The sequence below is a fragment of the Aulostomus chinensis genome, chromosome 22 (genome assembly GCF_037954235.1).
Source record: "Aulostomus chinensis isolate RoL2024-O1b breed Wild chromosome 22, RoL_Achi_v1.0, whole genome shotgun sequence".
Classification (NCBI taxonomy): domain Eukaryota; kingdom Metazoa; phylum Chordata; class Actinopteri; order Syngnathiformes; family Aulostomidae; genus Aulostomus; species Aulostomus chinensis.
Window position 1 is genome coordinate 16,777,136 of NC_141341.1, and position 18,300 is coordinate 16,795,435.

Consider the following 18,300-nt stretch of genomic DNA (forward strand, 5'->3'; position numbering starts at 1 on the left):
AAACAAAACATGCAAGAATCACAAACTTCTGTTGGCCGCAGAGCTCATTCATTGCATATGAAGATCTCACCAGTATATTGTAAGGGGACTCGTGGCGATGCTAAATTCCAGGTTGGCAAACAAAAAAAATCCTCCCTGTAGCATCTCCAGCCCCGCTGCTGCTGTTGGAGAGCCCCACAGACTCCCCCTGGGGTATTTCCTCTGTCACGTCATCAGCTGCATCTTTTTCACCAGACAGCATGGAGTTTCACTCGGGGGATGTAGCACATGGGAGATTCCTGGTCAATTGTATTTGCAAACACCCAACAAAAGCTTGACACGACACAGGGAACCGAAGCAGCAGCCCCTGTGTGTGTAGGACCACTTCAGCACCTGGCAGATAATGAATGAGCGCGCAGCTGAGATTTGGGAACATGTCAGGACGAAGATATGAGCCTCAAGGTGAGAGAAGTAGGTCACATTGAAAGGTCAATGTTAGTTAAATATCAAAATGTAGAGGTGAATACCAGCTGGTCGTCCAGACACTTGTGGGGTCACTGCAGAATGGTAAAACTCAGCAGTTGTATTGTTCAGAGGAAGTGGTGACACGTTTGTTTGTTTGTTTTTTGGTGTGGCTCATGAGCTCCAGCCATGTCTCTCTGAATGTCAGTCACATTTACCAGAATATTTTAGTCGATATTGAGATCACAAGGAAGTATTACCATATACAGAAGTTTATGTTCCGTACCAAGTTATGCAAAGGTCTGACCACCGTGGTTGCAAGTTAAAACATCTTTTATTTTAAAACATTCAACATTTTCAGTAAAAAAAAAGGCTGCATGATATGTGAACTGTTCATTTCCACACAAATCAATCAAAGTCACTGAAGGAGCAAATAGAAAGCTGACAGGATGAACAGTTTCTCTCTTTTCATTCACGAGCGTTCAGTCATTATGAGTGAGCAGCATGAAGGGGTGCTGCTCCCTGAAGTGTTCATTGAAGGAATTTTCCATTCTTAAAATCATGCTGATAGAACACGGAAGAGCAAACGTGTTCATGAGTTGCTCTAAACATTTCTCCTTAGAGCCTCACTGGACACCGTCCAGTCTGAGTGTCCAGGCCTGACCGGGGGTGTAGGGCAGTTCAGGTAAAAGGACATTCAGGCCAGCGCTGGGGTGGACTGGTGACCATGGTAACAGCTCCGGATTCCCCAACAAGGTCACCTGCACACAGAACAAACATCAGTGATTCAGTGACAAAGTAGTGCAGCTTCCAGTCTATGTGAAGGAACTCCTTTGTGATCCAGTCTCGGTCGGGTTTACCTGACCTTCGCTGTGGGGATCGGTTTGCCATTGGGTGATTATTTCAGTCACCCCCCCCCCCCCCCCACGCCGTTACATACTGCCGTTTTTAAAGTGCTTCTGTCTATGTTGAAACAACAACCTCATTGCTCGCTAGTTGCAGCTTAAATACAGAAGATGCCCTTTTTTGATGAATACTGGATTGTAAAGAAACACTGTTGAGTTATTTTGATTTGAAACCACATTTTCAGGGGCTCTGAGAGCGTCTGCAGGTGCTGCAGCTGAACTCACACCTCCAGGAAGCTTCCAGCAGCTGCATCGCGCTGATTCTCCAGACAGACGACACCGAGTCAACCGTCATGTACAGCAGTTGGGACAGTGACTGGGTATCAGTGTGTCATACAACCACGCATCAAAATAACAGAAGTATCCCTTTAAGACTGCTGTAAACAGAGGATGTAATGGCTACAAGCGCACGCAATGTGGAGGCTAATAATTCTGTCTCAAAATTTGCAAAGTTTTAAGGGGAAAAAAAAAACACCTAAAATGACTGAAATACAACAGAAAGCTTAATAACTACTAGAATACACACCAGGTTTACTATACTAACTCACACTGGCAGCCGCACTTTTATCACTATTACTTTACACTGTGGTCATCGTTTTATTTATTTTTTGGTGAGTAGCCCATCTTGTTTTCTTTCTTGTCACACTATCTTGTTTAAGTTTTCATGTTGTGTTGCATACTCTTGTTTTATTTGTACAAATAAATAATGAATGGAAAAGTCTGATGAAAGGAGAGGCGCGTTGGCCCCCCCTCCTTCCCTCTCTCGCTAACACACCTATCACTCTGATCTGTGTCATCGCAGAGATATCAGCTTACAAGTTAAGCAATTCTGTCAACAGAAGCTATACTTTCATCCGCCACCTACGCCCTTCTGTTCCAGGGGCCTGTTTCAGAGTTTCCCATCTGCTTCGCTCCTCACTGACTCAGTATGCGACTCTGAGGAAGTGCTCCCCACCCTGACTCATGTGTGTGTGTGTGTGTGTGTGTGTGTGTGTGTGTGTGTCATTATTTGACTGGTCTATGAGCTTTGCATTTGTATGACCGCACGTGCACGCACACACGCACACACACGCACACACACAATGTGTTACAGTTGTTTTACTTTGTGCTGAAATGAAAAGTAAGTAAGTAAAGTAACTAAATAAAATGTTAAGCAGTAAAAAATAACAGCAAAAGATCACACTTTTGAAATTAAAGCTTTCTGATGTTTTGAAAATCAATTTTGTTAAAACAATCTGTTGTTCATGTTTTTTACTTCATGCTACTGGGGTTTCAGTCACAGATTCACGAAAGTTTATTACTGTAAGTTAATGAAAAACTTGTTCTGTAATGGTTTTAATACACTATCAACTTCAATTTCAGACTAAGTTCTGCCCACTTTCACATCAAACCCCACCCACTCCAGCTTGTCTCCTTGAACAAATACCTTATATTGGCTTCATGAATAGTGGATCAAATCATGCGTGCATTTGCATTCTATTTTGCGGAATTTCTGAAAATTTAGTCTCAAATGTCTGATGCATCTGGATGGAAACTGAAGTGCTGGCTTCCAGTACTGAAAAGACGGCAGAGACGTAACGATAAGAGGTTGAGCCTGACGCCGCACTGTCTGTTTCACCGTCTCCGTGCCTTTACCTTGGTGGCTGCAGATGTTGTGGGTTCCAGCAGCTGGACTGTGGGCTTGGAGGGTCTGCTTGTCATGATGGCATAAACACTGTTCCCTTTACAGGTATACCTAAAAAATATGGAGACACCAGCGTGTACTTGAGTTCAATACAGCATTTACAGGTTCATTGTAGATTTTTGAAAATTCCTCTCTTAATGACGGAAGTCAAAAAGTGCAGGACCACAAAACGATTCTTACCATAACGGCACTGTAGAGTTTTCCATCTGGACCCTCCAGGGTTTTGAAGAGTAGATGGCCTCCCCATTGACCTCCAGCCAGGCACCCACTCCGCGGAGCCTCTCCTCAAAGACTGCAGGGATCATTCCATCAGGGGTGGGACCCACGTTCAGAAGGTAGTTACCCCCCAGGGCCACAGTGTGAACCAGATCCTGAGCAGGGGAACTGTTCGTCAGTATTCTCTTGGCCACGATGACAAGAAGAAGATGGCGCACATCTTCTCACCTCTACGATGGTAGCAAGGTCCATCAGCTCACTCATCTTCATGTTCCGACGATAGCCCCAGGAAACCGTGTCCACAGACGTGCATTTCTCCCACTTGTGTGAGGGCAGCTGGCCTGGAGTATACTTGTCCTGACAGTTGTAGTAGCCTCCGTGCGTACAGGCACAGCCTGCTCCCCATCGGTCATTAGTCACGACCACATCCTAACACATGAGAGGACCTGGTTAGCACCTCGCTGAATGTGTCAGCGTGTCTGCACCACTCCTGCTGGCCACTCACTTTAACAGGGCTGTCATTATAGAGCCAGGCTAGGAACTGGGTAGAGTTCCAGTATTTGTCAGGTGCTTCCCAGTCTCCATCAGACCAGATCACCTCAGGTCTGTACCTGCAAGACAACAGGAAGGTGAGATTGCTGTCATAAACTGAGTAGCGCCAATAAACACATAAGGAGTAGAGCTGACCACAGACCTGACAACCATGTTATAAAGTTCTGGTAGCAGCTTATGCAGCACAAACTCCTGTGTTTGGAAACTGTTCTTCTTGTCAGCCAGGTAGAGAGGATGGAACCACTCGTACAGGGAGTTGTAGAGGCCGTAGTGCAGTGACCTACGCAAGGACGTGAAAGAATCGATACAATTAAGCATGAAATCGCACAGGAAAAAAAAAACCTGAATTTTTCCTTCGGTTTTTCAATCACCACCTTTTTCCAGGGAGACAGAACAAAGTTCAACCGTCCCAGAAAAACATGCGCGAGACATCCTTCATTCCCTCTGCAATAACCACCTTGAGCAATGTAAAACAGACCTGCACCTTAACCTGTTTTTATCAGTTGCTCTTTTCAACAGTTCCTTTTTCAATGAGCCCGTGTTTTAAACGTGTGTGAATCCCGAGTATTGTTGAGCTTTGTCAAAAAGAGATGTTCTGTCATTGTTGGGACAGAATTAAAGTTTATCTTTCGATCATCTATCTATTTATGGCAGGGACAGGGTGAGGAGATGATATACAGCAAAGGGCCACAACCACGTTGGAGCGTTTCGCTCACATGTACAATAATTAAAAGATTTACGCAAACTGTAAAAAATATTCAGGAACTCAAGTGTGGATGAATTTATCATCTGCGGATGGCTCAGGTCGTGGTAAAGCACTCAGATGCCTCACTTACATTAAAAACACTTTTCTGAACTGTTGGGTTTCTGAAGTGAGTACCTCAAAAATAATTATTTAATTTGCAGATAATTCATGAAGAGAAAAAGAGTGCATAATGTTCAAATTGGTTTAAATGATATTGAAGTTTATACACATAATTAGCACGAAATTTGTTTAAGAATGTATTTGGAATTAGAGATACATTCCTGCGTATCGACATTTCAATGGTATTTTTACCACTGATATATGAACAGCGAATTTATTCATTAAAAACAAGTTTAAAATAATAATTATAATTTGCATAACATCTTTCAAAAAAACAAATGGACGAATAAAACGTACAGCAGTTTTTTTTATCGAGAATATACACGTGCTGTCCTGAAAACAAAGACATTAAGTCCTTCAAAAGGTACAATTCTGCTGTCCCCTGACGATCATAACTACACATATGGGGGCCCACCTGTTCCGCACCGCCTCCCCCAGGTCTCCGACGAGGTCCCTGTGAGGACCAGTATCCATAGAGTTCCAGTTCCAGGAGTTGGGAGACCCCCAGTTCGTAAATCCTTCATGGTGTTTGGCAGTCAAGACCACATACCTGGAACAAACACAGCAGGCTAGCATGAACTTCCCGCACCAACTGAAGTGAAACTGTTCGCTTTTGTTCCGTCACGTTCGTTGTAATAATGCGCTCACTTTGCACCGGAAGCCTTGAATATGTCCGCCCACTCCTCCGGGTCGAAGAACTGGGCGTGAAACTGGGGAGCAAACTCCGGATAACTGAACCCAGGTGGGTAGTTCTTCGACATGTAGTTGACGCACTTCGGGTCTGGGGGCTGCTGGCCCTGCCAGTGCCACCAGAACCACTCGCTGTCAAACCCGGGAACGGAGAAGACGCCCCAGTGGATGAAGATCCCCACCTTAGCTTCGTCGTACCATGAAGGTAGTGGCCTGGAGTCCAGGCTGGTCCAGTCCGCCGTGTACCGGGCTGCACTCACACAGGCACCAACAAAAAGGAGACACCTGACGGCTTCCGTTAGCATGATTTCACCGGGTTAGCAGGACACTCGCGAAGCTCATACAGGCTCCAAAAAATAGACAACACATCCGTCATACACGATATTTCACTTTGTGTTGCGGCAATGGATGTTCCAGCTACAGATTGTTTTTGTCACATGACTCGGACCGCGTGAGTTTTTTCCTGGCGTAATTTGGCCGTTGACAAACAACGCATTGGCTCATTACCGCCACCTACTGGTGTGGAATGGGGACTATTGGTCAAAACAATCTAATATGACCGTCTAGTATACTGGGTTGAAGCTAGGTTGATGTTTTGAGATATTGAAATTTGAGTTATGCTGTAGTACATCGATTAAACCAAACAGCACTTTTATCTTTTTAAGGTTCTGGAGGGGATACCATCTTTCTACTTCATATATCTGACAGTGCAGATGCACTGACATTATTATAAGTTTAATCCTTTTAAATCCGTTATATCCAAATCAAAGTCTTGATATTGTTTCATAACTCCTGCTCTGTCCTTCCTGCTCCCATTTTCATTCGTTTTGTTTAGAACCATCATCCCCCCACAACTCTTGCCACCTTTCCTTCCATATCTGCTTCATAATGCTCTTAATTTGTCCTGCTAACTGTCAGATCAGTGCAATTACATTTTGCATCCATCCATCCATTTTCTTCTGCTTATCCTGTTAAGAGTCGTGGGGGGGGGGGGGTGGTGGTGCTGGAGCCTATCCCAGCAGCCTTCAGGCGAGAGGTGGGGTTCACCCTGGACAGGTCACCAGTCCATCACAGGGCCAACACATAGAGACAGACAACCATTCACACTCACAGTCACACCTATGGTCAATTTAGAGTATCAATCAGCCTCGTCCCCTCTTGATGTCTTTGGACTGTGGGAGGAAGCTGGAGTACCAGAGAGAACCCACGCAGGAACAGGGAGAACATGGAGACTCACACAGAAAGATCCTGTGCTGGAGCCGGGACTGGAACCTGGAACCTTCTTGCTGTGAGGCAACAGTGCTGACCACTGCACCACCGTGCAGCCCTCATGTTATTTCCTCTGATACCAATTATATTTGCTGGTAATCATATTAGTGTGAGAATGGTCACTTTAATTCTCAACAATATTTTCTGCGATCCCATTAAAGTGACCGGTGTGCTGCTTGTGTGGCCGCTGATGGCTTCAGTCAGAACAAATGCTCTCAACGCCTGCATATCCTCTACCCACAGCAGTGTTAATAGTACTGCAAATATTTCTACTGAGTAAACAAATAGTCCCTCAACAATCATTTACCCTTCTTTGGAATGAAACTCTGGAACAATTACTGCTGCTCTTATCTGAGCTCTTTGATGCACCAGTGCATGACATTTGGTATAAAAAAAAGAATTCCCCTATCTCACACTTTTATGCTGATCTCTTCCCAGATGAACAGCAACACCCAAAGAGAGCTACCGTTATATTAGCACGTCAGCAAAGTAATAAAAGTTGTGACAGCACATTAAATAAACGACAAGCAAACGAAAACATTTAGTGACATACAGGCACAAGCAATTTATTGTCACGAAAAAAAAAAGAAAAAACATCCTCTACATGCATCAATGCACGTGGGTGACATTCAAAACAAGAAATTATTAACAAATTAAAAAAAAAATACATAGGTAATGGAACTATTTACAGAGTTGTGATGAAGAAATAATTTAAGACGAGGTGGTTTTTGTTTTTTTTTAAAGAAGAAACAAGCGCGGACAAAAAGGTGCATTATTTTGAAACAGCGGAGCCTTTCGAAAGCAAAGAGTGAGGTTGCGCTCCAAGCTCCTAGACACATAGACTGACACCTAGTGGACACTCCGGAATTGCATATGTGCCCTTGCTGCTGAAAAGTAGAGACAATGAGGCCAACTGACAGGGACGAGTACCACACAATGACAGAATAGTGGCCACAGTGTCGAATGTGAGTGCATACATGGAACATAATGTGAAATGAATGAAAAATAGCAGGGGAAACACGTTTGACACGTTAATGACCATGATCGACTCTGTTCAGCTTAATCTTTCCAAAAATAAAACAAAACAAACAAACAAACAAAAAAACCCTCACTATTAAACGTATCAAATCGTGCAGAATAAGGTGCAGGTCCCCGGTTACGAGATAACAGGGGTGACGGAAGCAAAAACAGATACAGAAATAAATAAAAATCGCCTTTAAGGTTTAACGGCCATAAACACAAATATTTAATGTTCAGCACGTGAATGGAAGCTACACTGTAGTACACTCGGTGTGATCGCCTGGAAGTCCACTAATATCCAGCTTGTTAATTTAAAAAAAATCAAGCAAGTCTTTTAATACTTGTATTGAAGGTAGCATCAACTTTGAGTCTTCCAGAGAACAAAAAAGCACTTAAATATGGTCGAATCTGATCCAATTTGAAGTCTTACTGTGGTATTGAGCGGGTAAAAAATAAAAATACAGGTGAGAGCATGTCCAGATTAAAGGACAAAAGTGCACGGAAACCACCGAAAAACCCACATTAAAAAGCAGGTTTATTGGTTGGGAAGGCCGGGGCCGCAGGCACCGTCTGTCTGTGGAGGCCACGGTCATCTGGACGCAGCCTTTACCGACACGAGAGATGATGTTCCCGGCAGAAGTGACTTAAACCCCCGAGACAACCTTATTGGCATTCATAGGGCGCCATCTTGGAAATCTGTATCCAAGCTTTTACTACACGGGTCCGATTCGCTCTCGTTGCTGCACACCAAGTCCGTGGAGGCTGGAGGCTGTTCGGGGCGGGACGGGCTCTCAGCGGAAGCCTCCACCTCGGGTCGGAGGACCGGATCCCTCCGGGGAGCTCTGCGGCTGTAGCCCAGCCGCTTCAAGATCCGCCGTGTAGTGGTGAGTGAGATGGGCTTGTCTCCGCTGCAGTTGTACAAAGCCTGGATCTCCGTGCTCGTAGCCTGGCTGTTCGCCTCCACCACCTTCTCCATCCTCCTCTCACCCAGCTCGTCGACCAGGCGCTTTCTCCCACAGGACCCCCGGTCACTTGAGGTCTTCTGCTTCTCACACCATTCCCGATAGACCCGAGACACCGCAGTCTTTGAAAAGCCCAACCGGTTGACTGTCTCGGAGATGCTGCAACCGGCGCTCCTGGCGCCCACGATCATGCCCCGCTCAAACTCGCTCAGGTCCCGCGACTTCCCCATCAGATCCCGCAGTTGTGTGGGGAGGCAACGCACCTCTAACCCACCTCCACCTCTATTGTCACCAGATCAAGTCATAAACATTGACAGCTCGTAAATATTAGCTCTTCTTCTACTGCAGGATGCTTTGCACGTCAGAACCGAGGCAGGCTCGCTGTCGCCCTCCTCAGATGGACTCTTATCGGCAACTAGAGCGCAATTTAGTTGAGAAACACACCTGTAATAGAAGGCAGAGGTCACCTGCACTACAGGCATACTGGAGATACCAGAGAGCTGCAGCATGTCAGCATTTTAGATTTACAGAGAATACAAAGTTTCACAACACTAAATTGAGTCCTTGTCACCCACACAGTTGAAATGTGCTCCAATCGTCACTGGATTAGAGATTACGTATCATAAAAATCTTGGCTCAGGTGAAAGTCTGTGAATTTAAAGTGACATGTCTACTTGCATGACCTTAACCATGAGGAAGTCCTCTAGCCTATCAGAGAAAACCGCCAGTAGCCAGGTTATAACCTCAACCCTGACATCAAGCTCACTTATGTGGAGTTTTTAACCATTGTTTGGATAAAAGAAGATGTGTAAAATTGCACTACTTTTAATCAGCATCGTGACATTTCTACAGTATATACATGGCAAATACAGAGAAATGGGCAGTGGCATTTAAAGGAACACTCCAAAGTTTTGGGGCAAATTTGCTCTTTCAGAGCCGCTGTGCTGCTTTAGGGAGCTGAGATACACAAAGACCAGCTGGCTGTGAGTTAGTTTAGCACAATGTACATGAACATGTACCCCAGACTGGGAATGAGCATATTTGCTCCTAAAAAAAATGGCATGTTCCATGTAAACTACAGTGATGATTAAAAACAACATTTGCTCGCACAGTTAAACCTTTTCATTGTTCTTGTTACAAATGTATCATTAAATAAATTACAGCAGAGCAGTTCGTGGAAGGACTCGCAGGCTTCAGATTCACAGCGTGTGACCTCCATCAGTACAGACCGCCAGCTGCCTTTCAAGCATCTGTTTCTCCACCAGGTCCTCCACTCTGCCAACCTCCACCTCATCTACATCATCCATAAAACTGGACCAGTCCGTGCCTCCATCTGTACGCTCCATGGGCTCAGGCTGGCTGGCGGGGAGAACCGGGGCGGAATCGGTGTGAGTGGTGGTAACACAATTGCAGCTGTCACAGATGCCAAAGCGTCGGAGTCCCGGAGAAACAGCAGATCCAGTGAAGATTCGCCGGCAGCTCTTACACGATACTGGCAGGTAATGCCGATGGACCTGGGAGAGGTTTGCAGTGACACACAGCAGAAGATACGTCATGACCATCCTTCCAGTCTTTAATGGTGGGGAACAGGCGCATAGTTCCCTCTCCAAGTATCATAAACTCACAGAACATTTGGTTAGACTGCTCAATCAAACCCAGGTAGTTTATGACACGCTGTTGGAAACCTCAGTGGAACTTCATGATCGACAGCTCTCCGAGAACGAATACAGTATCGCGTCGCAACAAAAGCGAAACCATTTTACAATGTCCCTCTAAAACCTATGATAAAAGCCAGTTAAAAATCAAATTGCATGAGATTTTCTAAACTTATCGGGGAATTTTCTGCTGTTATCAGGCATTGAGTCAATGACACCACTTAACAGGCAAATCCAATGAACAACAACAGCGATGATTAATAAATAAATACGGGCAACATTTGAGCAGGCAGTAGCATATTTCCATGAAGGAGTGTGTATTTGCTGCATTAACGTGATGCTGGACTAATCGGAATAACGAGTTTCTGACTGGGAAAATCCACATGAACGGCCCCTTAAATCAGAGAAGCTCATGAGCACAACACTGTCAGATGAATGATTTTCTGACTCTGACTTTCCAGCATCACATGAATGCAGCACTGAGGAATTACATCATCAGCTAGCTCAGAAGCCCACGAGCTAGACGGAGCAGCATCTTTCGAGGCTGCTGAACTTACAGTCAGGGCGTGGGTGCGAAGGTGCTCCTGCCTCGTGAACCTCTTGCCACACATGGGGCAGGGGAAGGGCCTCTCTCCTGTGTGACAACGAATGTGCCTCTTCATGATGCCTTTCTGTTTGGCCGTGTAGGGGCAGAACGGGCACTTGTGCAGCTTGACCGGCACTAGCAAGCCATCACCTGCAGGGGGCGAGAGAGGCCCAGAGTTTGAATCTAACATGAGCAGCCTCACTTCCTTATTTGAGAATAAACTGAATGCAACACCAGATTGATGGTGATGGTTACCTGTGTCTTCTCCCAGCCAGTCTGTTTGGATCTCCATGATAGACGATCCCACAAAACCTAAACCTTCATCCATTCGGCCTCCTCCTGTGCTGCTAGCAAGTCCTTGAGTAAAGCGCTGCCCCACTCTGTCCCCCACAGAGCTGGGGCCTTCCCCTCTGGCCAGCATCTCCATCAGCTGCCTGGCACTGTAGGACGAGCTGTAACCCAGAGGAGAGCGCTCATTGGAGGGGGAGGGACTTGGGGGAAGTAGCCTGCTATGATGAGGATTATGCAGCGAGGGCCCAGAATATGAGGCCAAGTCTTTGGTGTCAGGGGACTCTATGAGCTCCTCATCTGGGTCGTACTCTATCTTAGGGTTCACTAACTCTGGGGTCAAGGCCGAGGATGAGGAGGATGAGAGGGTAATCTGGTCCATGTGTCCCTTCTCTCTTTCACTGCCAGATGCAAACTCCTCCCTTGAATGGTAGTCGCTGTCCATGTCTCTACTGGTGCCAGGACGAGTATCACCAGGAATAGACAAGGGGGTCCTAGCTGAGGTTACACTCGAGCCTCTATCCGCCTCTCCCACCTGGGAGTGAGGCTCAGCAGCCCCTGCACCACCGGAGTTTGTCGCTGCAGGAGTGCCACTATCCGCTGGGCCGGACCTTCCAACCTGTGCCAGATTATCTTTCTCTGGGCTGCTCTCTTTGTCCTTGTTGCATATTTCCAAAGACGAGCGGATGTATCCTTTACAGAAGTTCACCAGGTCAGTCATCTGTAAGTAGCTGGCTGCTGACATCACCTCAATGACGTTGCTCCTGTTTAGGGCCAAACGGCCGGAGTACAGGAAGTCCAGGATCAAGGAGAAGGCTTGGGCCGTAACAATATCCAATGATGCTGTGCTGTAGCGCTGCCCACTATCCTGAAACAAGATGGTTCAACATGATTTCCACATTCTTTATTAAAAAGATGCCACACAACAGCAGCAACACTACAGTACTTTGAAATATTTCCTGACAGATCTGTACAGTCATATACAAGGAATTCAGTTCTCGTGACATAGCCCACAATAAGATAAGACATACCTGCAAATAGTGGACTAGAAGAGCCCGGAAGTAGCCACTCCCAGCAAACAGCACGTTCCGGTGGGCCTTGAACACGCGGCCCTCCACGAGGATGCTGCAGTCACAGAAGAAGTCCCGCTTACGCTGCTCGTTCAGCTCATAGAGCAGTTTGGGCAGGTAACAAGGCACCTCCATGTTGGGGCTGCATGATATGTGACACAATCACAGTGCAATCATTTTAACACAACTCCTCCACGCATGTATTAAGAAATGTATCAAGACATATAATATTCACAACAATACAGCATCAAATCATTAAACTGCCAACGATTCGCCTCCCTCATTAAATAGTCCGCATTACATAAATATAGAAATATTTTTCATTTCCTTTCAAGATGCCTCTCACCTCTCTGTAAAGTTCATTCTTAGTGTTTCAGAAGTTCCAAATTATTCTCTAGTCTGCTGACTTTAGGACCTGGATCAGCTCTCATCATATTTTTGATGTCACAAATGGTGCTCGTAGTTCCGCTTCTAAAATAAATAAATAAAATAAAACAGTGACACTGAGATCCGCCAATAAATGTACAAATTAAAGACAATTAATTTTCTCAAAACGGATAAATATGATTGTTGATGCATTTTGCACCAAACAAAAATGTTACCTTACGACTACGGAATACGATTTGTAGGTTCACGGGGCTTCTCCATAGCATTCACAATACTTTTGATGTCATCTTGCTTCTCCTACTTGGATACTGCGCTTGGCAATCGTGCCATTTCAATTACATTTCACTAAATTGTGTAGCTTTCGTGACTGAAGTTTCCATCAAATGTCACATACAAATATACAGCAAAATGAATGGTGGAATTCTGGCTGCTCAGTTTATCTGTTTTCTTTGCAACACTGTGACATCAGTGAGGGATAAGCACATGTTTGAGCAGATTCATCATATTGTTACAAAAATGTTTCCAGTCTCTTATGTTTTAGTTACTGCTTTGCAACATTTAGATTTACAGCTGCCTGTCAGAGTTGCACAATCGGGTTTGCATTTGTGTAAACTGGAGACGGAATAACATGCGAGATTACATTTAATTGAGGTACAAATACTACAACAAGATCCTGCAGTAAAACTGGTTCTCTCTCTCTCTCTCACACACACACACACACACACACACACACACACACACACACACACACACACACACACACACACACACACACACACACACGTCCTTAATAGTTTGGCTTCACCCCGAATATTGAGGTTCTGATGCAATTAAATGGTGATTACACCTGTGAGAGTTCAGGTTTAGCAATAACGTTTGATGTAGCTATAGTTTTAGCCTCTGCTCTTATATCCAGGGCCCACTTCAAAGGTTTAAATACACAAATAACAAGTTTAGCAGAAGACAGTATCGTTATCATATCGGAGCTCTGCAGCCCACTTCATGTTTGCTAACGAGCTAGCTTGCGTCGCTAGTGCCTCATAGCCATCAGGCTATAAGAACACAGCATCATGTTCCCGTCACAGGCTGCACCTTGTAAAGAATGTCTAGTGACCAACAGATTAAAAACACAAAAAAAAGACTCTCCTGACTATTCACTTGCCTGAAAGTATTAGAACGTTTATCAGGAAACTCCAGTGCTCCTCTTGATTTCTATTGCGAGGGGCGAACAATAGTCCAGTGTCCACAATCGTGAACTTCCGCCTTTAGCAAATGACGCTCGTCACTTATCCAATCACTGGCCAATAGAGGCGGGGCCAACGTGATAGCTGATTATAATATTATAATTTTTGTCAAAGTAGAAATTGTGCTGAAACGACAGCTTTAATCACATTCTGACAGGAATAAAAAGGTGAGATCACTAAAGTTAACCTTCGTAACAATCAGGCTTGTATGAATAATAATTTAGTGTTTGAAGATGATTCAATTTGGGGGGAAAAGTATTCTCTTGTGATTGAACAAATCTTAATCAATTTTAATCACTTGTGATGCTCTCTTATGCTATCATGCAGGAGAGACATCTTTCTATCCTCAACTGTGTGTCATGGCGCACAATTACATTATGGCATGAACATATAGCACTGTAAAGAAAAGTCATGAAGTCATGAAGCACATTCACCTGCTGCACATCACCTGACCAACTCAGACGGTCATGATAATATCGTCACGTCACTGAGTTTGGCAGATATTGGTCATCCTTTTAATGTATTGGCATCAGCCAGACAGCCAGTGTTTATATTGCTTCTTCTTTGCTTGTCAGTGATAAAAAGACGATAAATTAATGACTTTGGGCTTTTTTAAATGTTCAGGAAATAAATAAAAACTTTACCTATTCATATTCACAATGTTTACGCATTTTTTCGTGATGCAAAAATAAATTTAAATAAATAAATGTGTAAATACATATAAATAAACACATATACTGATGACATCAACATTGGTAAATATCAACTATTAAAGAAATGCTGCGTTAATGTGTGGAGAGGAACAAAACATGTTGTCTCGGCGCAGGTAAAACAAAACAGATACAAAACTTTCAGCACGTTTTTTCCCCCTTTAACTTCAGTAATGATGAAGGTCTGTTTTTCTCCAGGCCAGCTCATTAATTATGACGATGGCACCGACCCCCGTGACGCCCAATACCAAACACCGTGTGCCGTTGCACAACCGCAGGCTGCCCATGCCTTCCCACATTGTCTGCTCAAGAATCCTTGTTTATTTGTCTTCAATTTCAGAGAGAAAAATAGTTCCCTTTTTTTTATTTTTGGACAAAGCAAGAGTAAACAAGTAGTTCTGCGAGTGCTGTGCCACACCCTCGCAGTACAATCCACAGCACTTAGAAGTGTTTTTTACGCTGATGGGTGCCGACGAGGCGACTTATTTGTTTCAGATATTTTCCCATGGCAAACGGGGCAAATACAAAGGCTTCGTGGTGGCCTGGAGAAACCACAGAGTAGGCGTACATGAGCCTCCATACTCACCCTCTTTTGATTATAAAATTTACGGCACCTCATAAAAAACTCTATTCATTCTTATACGCTCTAAACATGAACCAGAATAAACCAGCATGGCTTGACTCAGTTGCTGTAAACTTGACCTGATGGAGCTGAAGCCCGTTGACGCAGCTGCCCGGCCCTCACATGAGTCTGAACTCCTTGGAACTCTGACTCAGGGAAACACAAGGCCTTTTTTTAAAAATCTTTTGTTGACAAGGCAGGAAACTCCTGAGCACAGTGGAGTTTCTACAATAATGCCCTATATCTGTGTGGCAGTTTACTGCGGGTTTACGCCCAGCAACCCCTCAGGAATAAATAATATTCATGATTTATGACTGCGTTTAGCCTCACGCCTGTGATTATGATGGCGTATGATTTAGTGATGGAGGCCCAGTCTGAAAGCTAAGTAGTGATGGCTGTTATGTAAGGCTGCATCCAGATTTGGGACCTCACTCACTGTGTGTGTTAGCCACGCAGCGACCCACGACTGGCACAGAGGGCTCCAGCAGGGAGCTCTGGGTCCCTGTGGTCTGCGCCTCAGCACATAACAACCACTTAGGCCGGCATTTTCCCAGGCTGAGACAACACACCACGGTGGCAGCGTGAGCCACAGAGAGGGCCTGATTAAAGACTAGGGACAATAGAGGGAGAGAGCGCCGGGGACCGTGGTGGCATTTTCCATCTCCGCCGCTGTCTCCTGGGGGGACCAAGTATGTGCCGTGAAACGTTTGAATTATCCCAGAATCTCTGGAATTCAGACAGAGGCACCGCGGAGAGGACCCTCGACCGGGGATCAAAGAGCTTTGAGAGAAGTGCGGTGGATTGGTGGTGAAGTACATGGGGGACTGTGTGTGTATGTGTGTGTGTGTGTGTGTGTGTGTGTGTGTGTGTGTGTGTGTGTGTGTGTGTGTGTACATTATTGTCGCATAAAAAACAGACTTGAAAAAAGACAAACAATGTTATAATCATGTTTGCTCCTATGGCTATATGTCTAAAGATGATCCAAAAAAAAAAAAATCAGTTTGACTTCTGAGAAGACAGTGATCAAGCAATGAAATACAGGCATGTGGTGTGTGTGTGTGTGTGTGTGTGAGTGTGTGTGTGTGTGTGTGTGTGTGTGTGTGTGTTGCTGTCCTTTTATCCCTTATGGGATCAGATAATGCAATCATAGCCAATCATTGGCAGTCTAATACAGCAGGCGCCCCTCTTTAGTTTAGAGACGCCATTCGCCTCTGTGGTGGTAGAGGAAAAGGAAGAGAAAAGCGAGAGGGGGGAACTTGTCTCTTTCTTTGCTTCTATCTCTCTCTGTAATTATCATTTCATGTTCCTCAGCGACCTGGAGACGTCTGTCTCTCGCTCCGGCCTTTCTTCCCTCGCCGGAGAGGAAATGTTTCACAGTCTGAAATAAATCTGCTGGCCTTTTTATTATTGTATATTTAGCACTAGAGCAGAGAAGTACATGGAGCCTTCCCAGACCACAAGCTTCCGGCAGCGCGGGGCCTCAGCACTGGCGCGCTGGTGTCTCTGCCACAGCCAAGTCCAAAGATCAAAGCCTGTTTCACTATATACAGTCAGCCGCTCGTCCTCCAACACCGACCTCAAGACAGTTTTTAAGTCTGAGAGAGGCAGCATGTGTTTGTGCCGGAGCAACATGAAGAGTGTGTAGAATTATGTATGCCTTTCAACAAGCTGCTTCTGCACCATCTTCACTCCTGACAGCATGATGTGTGTCATGGCTTTGTTCTTGTTTTATTGTCATAAATGACAGCAGTACAGTCGGAGAGTTTGATTAAGATCAAATTGCATCACAAATGATCGCATGTGATACTTGTAATCCAGGGGGAATTCCTGTCATCGCCGTGGTGTACAGGCAGCTAACCAACCAAAATGAATACTAAAACTAACAAATTTTAATTGAGATTGATTTTAAAAGACATGATGCTGATCTTGAGTTTACTGTTTGAGAAATGTGACATCAAAGTCAAACTGTGGTAGGGTAATGCTGCTACGTCTGTCGTAGGTCACATGAGCATCCAGGGAGAAACATGGATAATAAAAGGTTGGGTTTTTTTTTTCTCAACTTCCCGACATGGAGAAAAACAAAATCGTCATATGAAAATTAACGTCGTCACATAAATACAGTGTCGTAGAAAGTACAATGTTTTGCTTTGATATGTGGTAGAGTGGAAGCATAAAGTAACAGAAAATGGAAATGCTGAAATAAAATACCTTAAAATTGTCCTTAAGTAGAGTGATGTTACTTGCACGAATGTTGTTCTAACTCTGATGCCACCTTACTGTTGTGAGTAAGTGTGTGCTCTCACAGCCCCTGCAAAAGTGTTCGCGGGCCTCAAGGGATACACTTTTCCCTTTTAAACTTCCGCAAAGTTCATGCGCTCGTGAGTGTAGGTCATGAATCGGAGTCTGCTCAGTCATATAGATCCCTATTGTTAAGTGTGGTTACTTTGTCAAAATATAATTTCTTCTGGAAGGTTCCCTTTTCTTTTCTCTGTCGGATATGACAAGAAAAAAACGTTTGCATCCACGCAAACCAAAAGCAGCAGGTAAGGAGGAAACCATCGAGCCATGAAGTTAACAGAGCGCCTTCCTCACACGATGGCGGCCCATCCCAACCTGCAGCGTGCCACAGAGCGGGAATTTAACGTCCGCTACTGAGGTAGTTCAAAAATAAAAGTACAGTACGCATGATTGTACCTGGGAATGATGAAGGTGATGCTAAAGCGGCGTGTGTTCCTGTTGGGCTGCTCGGATTATTTCCTGAAGTTGTCAGGCTACTCATCGATTGGTTCAGATAAATTGGTGCGGTATAAATTACAACTAGAGTTTAAAAAAAAAAAGTACAAATACCTCAAAATTGTACTTAAGTATCTAAAAACATTTGATAACTTTCCACCTCTGGCTAAAAATAATAAAGTTCAAATAGTCTAATCTAAAAGCAGGAAATACCCAGACCGTTGCAATGGACACCAATCAAACGGATACATTTGCTGACTAAACTGTTCTATGAATGCACGCTTGATATTAGTAACAGATAATATACATTTGCTCACTGAATATGCTGTTGAATAAATAGTTAAAGCCCTGTATAAAACTTTAATATTCAAATATTTAAAAGATGTATAAATAATCATCTT

General features: G+C 44.4%; 2 protein-coding genes across 3 annotated transcripts; both read right to left on the reverse strand.

Annotated features, from left to right (window-relative positions):
• Window positions 1-762: 762 nt before the first annotated feature.
• LOC147240981 (tissue alpha-L-fucosidase-like) lies at window positions 763-5,815 on the reverse strand. Its single transcript, XM_086194034.1, has 8 exons — window positions 5,312-5,815; window positions 5,079-5,213; window positions 3,941-4,078; window positions 3,752-3,857; window positions 3,475-3,675; window positions 3,211-3,401; window positions 2,982-3,081; window positions 763-1,202 (listed from the first exon to the last, which is right to left on the reverse strand). The coding sequence occupies exons 1-8, from the start codon at window positions 5,656-5,658 to the stop codon at window positions 1,068-1,070; spliced, it is 1,353 nt and encodes a 450-aa protein (XP_086050160.1). The 5' UTR covers window positions 5,659-5,815; the 3' UTR covers window positions 763-1,067.
• Window positions 5,816-9,400: 3,585 nt separating this feature from the next.
• zbtb8b (zinc finger and BTB domain containing 8B) lies at window positions 9,401-13,854 on the reverse strand. Of its 2 annotated transcripts, XM_086192981.1 has the most exons (6): window positions 13,753-13,848; window positions 12,550-12,674; window positions 12,165-12,345; window positions 11,101-12,001; window positions 10,817-10,995; window positions 9,401-10,118 (listed from the first exon to the last, which is right to left on the reverse strand). In XM_086192981.1, exons 2-6 carry the CDS (start codon window positions 12,564-12,566, stop codon window positions 9,804-9,806), a joined length of 1,593 nt encoding a protein of 530 aa, XP_086049107.1. In that variant the 5' UTR covers window positions 12,567-12,674; window positions 13,753-13,848; the 3' UTR covers window positions 9,401-9,803. The 2 variants fall into 2 exon arrangements, with proteins under 2 accessions (XP_086049107.1, XP_086049108.1); XM_086192982.1 differs by lacking the exon at window positions 12,550-12,674 and having other exon boundaries at window positions 9,402-10,118; window positions 13,753-13,854.
• Window positions 13,855-18,300: the final 4,446 nt, after the last annotated feature.